Source organism: Eschscholzia californica, unplaced genomic scaffold (genome assembly GCF_041429995.1).
Source record: "Eschscholzia californica isolate CP2 unplaced genomic scaffold, dmEscCali1.0.p SCAF_3, whole genome shotgun sequence".
NCBI lineage: Eukaryota > Viridiplantae > Streptophyta > Magnoliopsida > Ranunculales > Papaveraceae > Eschscholzia > Eschscholzia californica.
In genome coordinates this window covers 54,255,621-54,266,970 of record NW_028238420.1, presented here as the reverse complement: position 1 = coordinate 54,266,970, position 11,350 = coordinate 54,255,621, and the positions used below count along the sequence as shown (strand labels likewise).

The window sequence follows — 11,350 nt, the reverse complement described above, 5'->3', positions numbered from 1 at the left end:
CCTTCTTCGTCCTCCTTCATCTTTTCCGTTCCTCCTTCATCTTCTTCTCCTCATCTTCCTTCCTTCTTCTTGTTCCCTCTCATCTGTATCTATTAGAAAATTAAATTCCAAAGAAGGAACAACATAGAGAGAGAAGGTGTATTTGAGGTACACACCACATTCGTATTTGATGTAAATACAAACTAGATTAAATGAAAGAAAACTTTAACAAAAACATATTAGAAAATAAGTACAACAAAACATATTTGGTTATGGAAAGAGAACTTTCTGAATTTTTAATTGTTGAACTTTTTTATTAGCTTATCAACGTGAACAACAATATCATTGATATGTGGGTGAAGTGTGGCTCGAGGTTGGAGAATCAAATTTAACAATACTTTGTCGTCAGGCGATTAGAGAAAGATGTGAACAAAAAAAAAAAGACGAAGATGAAGAAAGAATAAAAAAAAACAGTCAAGATCAGTGGTCGGGCGATGAGGTTGTTAGCTCAAACATTTGTTGAGGCATTGCCTTTTAAACACACATTGTCTTTAACCAAACTCGGTATTGCCTTTAACAACTTTGGACAATCTCCCTTATTCGGTTATCCCCGAACATATTTTAACTTATCTCCTTGGCGAGAGCAAACATCCCGAGAGTGGGGTAGTTATGGATAAAAGTTGGTTCTCTCATATAATTAGAGCTATTTAGTGAGGTCTGATGTGAAAGTCGGCCTTATAAGAAGGCCAGCGCTTTGGGGGGAAGCTAAATAGTTTCCGGGGTGTGAAATTTTAAAGGGAATATGTAGAATTTTAGAAATTTTCCGGGGAAATAAATTTTAAAGGGAAACAAATAAAAAACACTCCACCTCACCTCACTCTCTCTCCACCTCACCTCTGTCTTCTCCGATTAGGTCGCCGGCCGGAAAAATTTTCCGGCCGGCGACCATGAAAAAAAAAAAGAATTTCACTCTCTCTTTAGAAACTCCGGCGAAGGGGTTTCCCTTCGCCGGAGTTCCGGTCTGTTGAAGTTCGCCGGAGTTTCTAGAGAGAGAGAGAGAGTGAATTTTTTTTTCATGGTCGCCGGTCGGAAAATTTTCCGGCCGGCGACCTAATCGGAGAAGACAGAGGTGAGGTGGAGAGAGAGTGAGGTGAGATGGAGAGAGAGTGAGGTGAGATGGAGAGAGAGAGAGCTGAGGTGGAGAAGTATTTTACTTTCCCCTAAATAAAATTGTCAAACAAAATTAACCAATTTTTGACCAAGTCTTCACGCCCCGAAACTATTTATCTTTCCGGAAAGGGCTGGCCTATAAGAATCCCGATTCCCAAAAACTCATCGAAATAAATACTCCTCGAGCACTCAATTTTATACTGCTCTCTCTCTCTCTCCACCTCTCTCTATTAGTTGTGATCGATCCGGTAACTCAAATCTTGAGTTGGAGAAATCTCACTTCGAAGATAATAATCATGGCGCCCCCAACGGGTGGTGGAGAAGTAGCAGCAGCAGCAGGAGCACCGCCGCAACGGCAGCAACAAGGAGGTTTTAAACAATCAATAACTGGAATCATTAGGATTGCTGTTTTTTGGTACTTCGCTTCTAAGTTTTTCTCTCCTAAGAAACCAACAACAGGCTCAGAACCCTCTGTTCAGATCTCTAATCTTTTCAATAAAGGCGAAACCCTGGTAGGTTTAGGTTTATATTATTACTTAATTCTATTTTCCAATTTTGATGATTGTATTTTGATTGAATGTTTTTTTTTGTTGTTCTATTAATAGGATATGTGGGTTTATTTATCTGAGTACCAGAAATTTAATGATTTTGGTAATGAAGATGCCCTAATTTGGCATGAGACTAGTATTCCTTATGCTGTTTGGGGATCAGAAAGTACTAGGTCTTTATCACTCACTTACCATCCCTCTGAGGTATATTTAATTTATAACCCTCTATTTCAATCAAAATCATATTTTTATATCAGTTCTTATTGTTTATGATATTATTTTACTTTTTTTTTTTTTCCGTTTTTTATGATTGGGTTTTTGGTCCCTAACTGTTTGATTCATTTTAAAACACTTGGGTATTTCCAGTTTGTGAAGCATAATGGAAGTCTTTATGCTCATGTGTTTTTCGCCCGATCGGGTTATACCCCAGATCCTACCGACCCTGAATATCAGCCGTTGGGTGCCTTTGGGAGAACACATCGTAAGTTTCGTCACTCTGTTTTGTCTTTCGATAAAGGAATGACTCATTGTAGTTTAACTTTCTGTTCGATTTATTTTCTTTCTTTGTTCAGCTGTTGTGACTTACTTGCCCAAGTCAAAAATAAGTAACAAGAAGAGCTTGTTAGGGGATTCTAGTAACTCTGAAGAGACCGAACAAGTGGCTGAGGTTTGTTTTATGTTACCCAAGTACTGGAATTACTGTGTACTTGTGTTGTGTTTTTTTTTCTCCTTATTTTACTTAAGTATGTAATGTTCTCATCTGGTGATAGAGAAATACGGGTAGGATTCATTGTTTATTTTCTTCATGAACTTTTTCATAAGTTTTAGGATTTCATATCATTTGTTGTCTCTTGATGATATATGTGCTTGTTTTAGGGAACTGATGAAAGTCCTGTTGATGCTAAAAATGATGGTCCTCCAGAATGGATTTCGTACTGGAAACCAAATATTACAATCAATTTGGTTGATGACTTTACACGGTATTTTGCTTATTGTTTCAGTTTCCTTGTTCACTGTGAAAGTCCTGTTGATGCTAAGCATGTTTTCTTTCTAACTTTTCCTGAAAAAGAGAAAAATTATTTCTTTGTGAAAGAATGATAGTTAAGCTCCATCTGTCCCTAACTGAAAATTGCTAGAGTTATTACTGTCACGTACTTCGTGAGTGGTATCTCTACCAGTAAATTGCTTTAGAAGGAAGAAAGTTTGAAGAATTCCACTATTGCAGCTTTGCTGCTTTTTTATACCCGTTAAATGGTATAGCACAGTTTAGAAAGTTTCTACTGGAACAAGAAATAAATTCCAGTTCTATAAACATAAAAGAAATGAAATCCAGCTTAAACCTTCAAGTTTTGACGTTATTAACACTCGATGGATGTTTCTTAATTCAGGATTGATTCAGTTATATGGAAATTGTTTTTGAGGTGTTTTACACTTTCACATTTCCATTCCTCCTTACTAAGGAAGAATAAGTGATGATCATTATGTGTTATCTTGTTCTTTGTTTCATGTTCACGAGTCATCTTAATTTTGTCCTTGAAAATATCTGCAGGTATTCCCAGAATGCTGTTCCACCAAATATTGCTCCTTGTATCCTTGAAAACAATACTGGTTGTCAGTTGTACGGTACTTCATATTTGTTTCTGATTAACTACTATATTTTTTATACAAAATCTTTCAGGGTTATTGATTGCCTTCAATTGTTTTTTCACAAACTTTAATCAAAACTAATCTTAACTTTTTTCTGATTAACTGGTAAGTAATGATGATTTTTTCAGAGATCAGGAGATTAATAAGCATGACTAGGATATTTACGATTACGATTTGCACACTAGAGAAACATAATTTCTTGAAAATTAATTAGCTCTATTATAGAGACAAGTTCGGGACACAAATCCTCATTTGTTACAAAATGTCATGTGAAATGTTTTGGTTAGACAAAGGTTTTTCAGGAATAAGATTTTGTAGGTCCAACTTTTCTGTTTGCTCTGTTAACTTCAAACCATATAAAACAAAGACTTACAAATTGAGGGAGGATCAAATGATATTGAGAGGAATCTAATTTATGGATGGGTTGACAATTAGTACAAGCTAGTTTCCGCCACCAAGTGAGGCAAACTGTGAGCCTTTAGGCCCATGGCTAGGGCAACCAGATATAATTTCCTGTTCACATCCCTGCATGTTCTTCCATTGTCTTTTCATAAATATTCATGATATACTTCATACCTTTGTCAAGACTGTAACCATCGATCAAAACATGGAGTCATGGAGTGTTTAACAATTTTGAGCTTCAAGTAGAAAACTAAGAAAAAGGTAATGATCAAGCTTTTCATTTGTTGCATTGGGTGCCTAGGCCAGGAGATGTCTTTGATACATAGTGTAAGTAGGAAATAAGGAGGTGGTTATTGGTTCACTTAGGCAGTGGGAAGAGCTAGAGGTGATGGATGGTGTTATTGACATGGTGGGATCATGAGGTATTGGTGATGTTGGCTGAAATCAGTTCGCAAACAGATTAAGTCAGGTAATGGCGGCCGAATCAGTCGGAGTTGGTGGACCACATCGTAAGTAGTATGGGCTATGGGGGGTAATAGATGGAATGGATTTAGCTATTTGACATATGTTCTCTTAGGGTCTTGGGTATCGGGAACTCTTGGGTCAGGATATTGCCCCTTTGTCTTTTTCTGTACGTTGCTGACTTTTATAAGCTTGGATTCGATGTAGGTTTTGTGTGATTTTAGTTTGGAAATTGTCAATGTTTTTCAAAACAGCTATATTTGCGTAGAGGTTATGAATGTTTACGTATCTTCATAAATTTCTGAAAGAAATAAAATACAATGTATTTCACAATGAGACATGGATAGCAATCAACATCCTGTAAGGGCATAAGACTAGAATATAATTAATATATGTAAATTTGTAATGTTTATATATTATTTTTTTTGAAAACTAATGTTTTCTGAATAAATTGTAGCATGAAGCAACAATCACGTGCAACTAATAGTCTTATTTATTTTCCAATAGTTTCGTTTTGATTCGGCCATGTGCTACAAAACATGTCCATACTTCAGTTATAATTTATTCACTAGTTGAATAAATGGTAGTGTTTGGCAAATTTGCGTCTTTGATAAACGGAAGTCCCTAATCTGAACTCGAGATGATTGCGATTAGTTCCTTAACTGAAGTACTCAGATTTGAACGTTGAGGCTACCACGGGCAATTATTATCCAACAGTTTTCTTCAATGAGTTTTGGTTGCTTAGAGACAAGCTCATAGCCCTCAATGAGACCGTGACAGAAGTACCTCTGAATTTGGAGGTCAGTCCAATGAGTATGACGAAGTGGCAGTTGTTCTTACAGATTGACCAGTCATTCCAGATCCACCGAAGTTACGGAAGCATGATAGACGGCGAGGCTGATGAACTCAAGGTACTGGCGTACTTCACCTTGTCTCTGTATAAGGTTATAATATTAAAAAAACTATTAAGAAAGTCAAAAGGGCATGCTGTTTCGTTTAGAACCTGAAGCAAGGTTCATAAGTTACTGACACAGGACCAATTACTGCCTTTTTCTGATATGACCTACCATTTAGCTTGAAATGGTAGATGATGCTTCATATTGAAGTAAAATCGAACTTCTATGCCCTTTAGTACTTTTATTATTGTATTATTGTGTTTAGACACGTTGTTTCTCATCATGTTCCTCAAGTACTTGATATGTGCTTTCTATAGCAGTCTTGTAGAGGAAAAGTGTTTGAACTCTCAATTTGAAGCCATCTTATTTCGAGTTGGGTGTCCTTGTAGCCTATAATATTCGTTGAGTTTTTTGGACTCTGAATTTGAAGCCATCGTATTTCAGCTGCACACATTTTTGTTTAAAAGGCCCGTGTCCTTGAATACTCTAGCATCAATCTTTTCCTTTTCGGAGTTTTTTCTCGTTCTCGTCAGCTTTCCACTCGTGGGAGAGAAAATTCTAGTCAGGCAATGTTTTGTTTTTGAGTCTTGGTTCTGTAATTTCGTCTGCCTGAATGATCTCAGTATCTTAAAAAACATAATTAAATTTTTTGACGTGTTTACACGTTCGATCAGCGTGGATCTTGTGGAATGTTGAGTAGATTGGATTAGATCTGTTCTTCTGTGTTTTTATGGGATGTGGTATCTGTGATTGAATATCTATTTACCTTTGTTTTAGTCATAAGATTCCATGATTAGTGACAAGTATATACGTATCTAGCTAATTATTGCTACAAGAGATTGTACCTTTACAACTATTATTTGTAACCAGAGTAAGTGCTCTGGTTGCCACTTTATGTGTACTAATCTTTTTTCTTCTTTTCCTTATTGTCAGAGGGTATTCTTGGAGGGAAATCCTTATCTCCTACTGATCACTATGGTTGTCTCAATGCTTCATTCCGTGTTTGATTTCCTTGCTTTCAAGAACGGTAAGTGATGAATGTGCTAAATAACTGATTTGTTTGACTAGGTTTTAAGAAGCTCTTCATCAAGATTCATGAATTACTTTTTCTATGATTCTATCCTTCTGCAGATATCCAATTTTGGAACAAAAATAAGTCCATGGAAGGATTATCGGCAAAGACAGTTGTTTGGAGCTTTTTTTCTCAGTTGATTGTTTTCCTCTACTTGCTTGACAATGATACGTCATGGATGATCCTTGGTAGTTCTGGTGTTGGTGTTTGCATTGAGTTTTGGAAGATTGGCAAGGCCATGCACATAGAGGTGTGTTCCTTCACAACACACACATCTACTGCCACATGACCCATATTTCTAAGAAGATAATATTAGTGCTTTCTAAAACTTCCTTCTTTGCCAGGTTGATAGAAGTGGAAGGATACCGATGTTGAGATTCCGAGACCGGGAGTCATATGCAGGAAACATGACAAAGGAGTACGACGATATGGCAATGAAATATCTGTCCTATCTGCTCTTTTTCCTTGTTGCATGCTCTTCTGTTTACTCTCTTAAGTATGAGCGCCACAGAAGCTGGTACTCGTGGGTCCTCTCTTCACTCACAAGTTGTGTTTATATGTTCGGTAAGCTCCTTCCTTTGGATCTTCCTCATTTTGTCTGTTACTCTGTTTCTATCTTAGTCTGTAATGCACTCTTCATTTAATCACTCGCTCTAAGAAAACTTGCTGGGGATTCTGACCGTAATCACTAGAAGAAATCCAGATGATAAGATATGTATGCGATCATTATTTGGCTGCGTAAAAAGATTCCGATTTCTAGACATGAATGTATAATTTGAGCAACTGGCGAGTGATCTGAATATGACATGGCTATGCATAATAATGACATTCATCTGGTTGAGCTTCTATTTATACTTCAAAAGCACCATCTTTTTTTGAAACTTTGAATGAATACATTTATTGAGTAACAGTCTTATGGTCCCACAATGAGAGAATTTCGTCTATGATAAATTTGATAGTGTCAGCGTTCGAAAGTTGTCCTTGCTAGCTTCCGACCTTATGTGACAATTAATCCAAAATACACATATAAGTCTTGTCTTGAATGTGTGGTGGTCAAGGAGGGATTATTGTATTCACAAGGGATGTCGTTTGGATTGATGTTTAGCATTTTCACAAGTGAAATCCCTTCGCGTGATTATGTGAATAATGTCACAGCTGATATTAGTTGTTCGCTGTGTGTTTTTCATGATGCTGCTAAAAGTTTGTTTAGTTTTAAGATTAATCAATCAAGCTAGTCAGTTGGTTTATATCAATCTTGATTGAGCAAAATTGTGTTCTTGCCTGAATTACTATGCAGCTGTACCAATTTGTGTTAAATGACATATTGTACTCATATTTTGTTCCTAGACCCTGACCTCCATATCTATGAATTAACAGGTTTTATCATGATGTGTCCTCAACTCTTCATAAATTATAAGCTCAAGTCAGTCGCCCATCTCCCCTGGAGACAGATGACATACAAGTTCCTCAACACAATAATTGACGATCTCTTTGCCTTTGTCATAAAGATGCCCATGCTACACAGGCTTTCAGTGTTCCGAGACGGTAAGCTCAAATAATCCCTTTTTTCATTTATTCTGAAATCTAATGCTATACTATAACTGCAACATTAAAAAATGTCCAGCACTACGGTAAAGTACTATTTCAGTACTTCAAGGGTTCCTTAATGTTTCTATTATCCTATAACAGAGATTCAAGAATCATTACTCTTCAAATAAATAAATATGCTGGAGTAGTTATGGACTATGTAATATAGCAACTAGTACGAGTATGAAGTATCAATATTTGACACTTGTATGAGGCGCTGGATAGTGGATACAACAGATTGGAAAAGCCAGACACTGGGATGTGCCCGACACCCGTACACATAGTTTCTTGTAGTAGTTATTAGGTGTTTTATTTTATACTTGAGACCTTCTTACGTGAATCTTTAGTATCAACTTAAACAATCCTAGAAGGCACTGATGTTGCTCGCGTCGTTGGGTGGGCCGCGAATACGGAAGATGCATGAACTTTTGCACTTTTATTTGGATAAAACTCACCCTATTAACAAATAACTACGGATAGACGTCTGAAGGATGAAAACTCCACCTTTATAACTTATGATGGCACCTCTACTATAAGTAATCTTCTATTTGTATGTTGTGGTCTTCTTTCTGAATTGGTTTGTGAAGGCTAGGCTAGGTTGTCAGGGTGAAAATCGAGGCTTGTCGAAGGAATCTAAAATTAGTGGGGCGGGGTTGGTCGCCCACATAATATAGACATGCCGGTTGTATTTCATGTTACATTGAAGAATATGCCATGAACATAGTAAATTACTCTGTTAAATAAACATATAACTTAGGTACATAGTATATAACGGAAGTGTAGTGTTGCCACTCGAAAAGGCATAAAATCAGAAAAGGCGGGGTTCAAAATATTACTTGTAGTTATTATTAATTGATGTTGTTTTTTGTTTCTCACTTGGATGTTCTACATCTTTCTCATATCTATATTGACTTTTTTTCCTTCTGAATTTATCCTTTTTTCTCTGCAGATCTTATCTTTTTGATATATATCTACCAAAGGTGGGTGTATCCAGTGGACCGAAAACGTGTAAATGAGTTTGGCTTTGGCGGTGAAGATGATGACCAGGCAGCTATTGGCAGCGCTGTTGTTACAGATGAAAAGTCGGAAGAAGAGAAGAAAACCAATTGAACAGGTTGTGTGAATATCTAGCAAAACTATGATTGCAGCTAGTTGTAAAAGTACAATTGAAGTAGGATTAAACATTATTTTGCTTTAGGGTTCTTAACGGAATACATTTTCCGTGCGTAGTCTTCACTCATAAAAAGGTTGTTTGGGTTTTCATTCTACGGTTGTTGGTTGCCATTTCTGCCACAGCGCAAAATTTTAATGGCCGCCGGATGGGGAGAGTTGCTTGAACATGTTATTGAACAACGATTTACTTCTTGTGCATTCCACTCTAAATACTGAAGTTGTGTTAGATTTTTTGTTGCAGGTAAGATGACTTAGGTGGTCACCGACCTTAGATTTTGCATCATTTTCTACCGAATCAATTTGTAGCATATTTATTGACTCTCTTGTTAACTTCATAATGCAACTTTTTTTGAAATCCGTTGAAGATCTATATATTACAGTATTACTCCTCTGGTCAACTCCAGATGGTGGTAGCTGAAATGGCGCTCCCCTATAACTCTGGTAGATCTGTAAACCTCTGGTCAATGAACTAAGGGTAGTGCTGCTTTTCTGAATTTGGTTTGCAGATCTATTGGTGTTGGAATTTGTTAAGCAGGGAATATATGCATTGCTCAAGTACTTTTCTTGGAAGCCAAAATTATAGGATACCAAAAAAGGTTGGCCGAAGGCCAAGGTGAACATGCGAAATTATGCCCGTTTGTCTCTCTCTGGATTAATTCGGCGATATCTAGCATCCGTCTCTGATTTCAGGCCACCTTTTCGAGCATGTCCTATTAATGTTTGAGAAGCACCTTTGGAAGGAGCAGGAAGTCAAGTTGATGAAAGTAGATAGTAAGAGTAGGTAGAAGTAGGTGTGCTGCCATTTGGAATGTTGGAGATACAAGGGCAAAGAGATCCGGGCTGCTACTATTTCATGAGGCAATTGGGGGGAAGACCCAATTTCCTTAGACAACCAAAGTTTTGTCTCGGTCCGGCGGCCCTAAACACTTTCAAAAGATCCTCTGGGTCAAACCAATGCAATCTATTGCAAATTTAATTTTGTTCGCAGTATACTCCTAATGGAAAGCAACCTAATGCAAATCCACTGCAACCCAAGTTCAGTTGGACACTCCGCAACTTATTGCAAATCCCTGCAAATTCGATGCAACACAACCCAATGCAAATCTATTGTAGCTTTAACCACTGTACTGTGTTACAGTATTAACTCGCTCCAAATCCAATGCAACTACGCTATAACCCAAAAATATAATTCCGTTAAAACCCATTGCAAACAAACTGCACTCCTTTGTAGTCAAAACTGTGCAATGCAGACAGATCCTTATAAGAAGAGAAATTATTTGAATGCAAATCTTTTCTCTTCTCGTAGGATTGATGGAGTTCAAGTCCATTAGTGACATTCTTGTGGGTGTTAAACTAGTTGTGGCCAACGTGGCGGCATGGCCCGTTTGACAGCCGTGGCGTGTTAGACAAGCCACAGCCACGCCAAGCGGTAAGTTTAAACCAGGCATGTGATATATTCTTGGAAGGTATAAACAACCGGTTGCAAATAATTTGGTTTGGTTGGGGTGGATGACTGGATGTATACAATATTTTTGAGAACAGGAAAATGTCCCTTCACCTAAAATCAACAAGTTTCGGGCAGTTTTCTCTCTCTAAAAAGATCAACAAGGGTTAGAAGACTTTATACTTGAAGGAGATTCTAGGGTTCTGGTCGAATTGATCTCATCCGTGGAAATTGATGACTCGTGGCGGCTTTTGAGGGAAATCAACGGTGTACGTGAGGGGGTCCATAGTCAACATCTGTCTCTCAGCTTTTGCCCGAGAATTAACAACGAGGACGCGCACTTGCTTGCGGCTTCGGTTCACCCCCCCTCAAGTTTAACTTTAGCTTTTTTAGTACCTTCTACTGTTAACTTTGTTATGTATCTGACCCCTCAGTAACGGTCTAGGTTTAACTATTGTAAAGGGTCTAAACTATGTAACTCCTTTTGTTTGATTGTAAGGTCTTACTCAGAAAAAAAAATTCGACTAATTCTTTTTTCTTTATTTGTAAGTCATCTTTATCGTTTTCACATTTGGTATTCATATCTTTCTGGATTCCTATATTTCTGAACCAGATGATCCATCTGAAAGCAGATAATCGGAGATTACTATTTGAATCAAATACCTGTAACCGATTATGTGTTGATGAAGAAGATCATTAACCCTTACTTCTCATCATCTTGGATGACCTATTAATTGTATTTAAATATTGATGAAATTGTTTTTCTGAATGCGTTTTTAGATGAAATTTTTGTCTAAATCTAATCCTAAAAAATTTCTAGACAAATGAAAGCTTCAAAAGATAGTACGAAGCTTTAAAGCGCAACAAAAAATTTTGTACCTCGTCTCACCACCTAAGGTGTGCATGCAAAGTGTTGGCTGTACCGAGCGATCACACCTAGTTAAAGGACTACACTCATTGACGCTTAATT

At 37.3% G+C, this 11,350-nt stretch overlaps 1 protein-coding gene across 1 annotated transcript; it reads left to right on the top strand.

Annotated features, from left to right (window-relative positions):
- Positions 1-673: 673 nt before the first annotated feature.
- On the top strand, positions 674-9,293 carry LOC147551917 (uncharacterized). Its single transcript, XM_086670062.1, has 13 exons — positions 674-724; positions 1,293-1,661; positions 1,755-1,901; positions 2,064-2,178; positions 2,270-2,364; positions 2,574-2,677; positions 3,247-3,284; positions 4,884-5,119; positions 6,038-6,131; positions 6,236-6,426; positions 6,521-6,740; positions 7,554-7,721; positions 8,713-9,293. Exons 2-13 carry the CDS (start codon positions 1,446-1,448, stop codon positions 8,871-8,873), a joined length of 1,785 nt encoding a protein of 594 aa, XP_086526188.1. The 5' UTR covers positions 674-724; positions 1,293-1,445; the 3' UTR covers positions 8,874-9,293.
- The last annotated feature ends 2,057 nt before the right edge of the window (positions 9,294-11,350 follow it).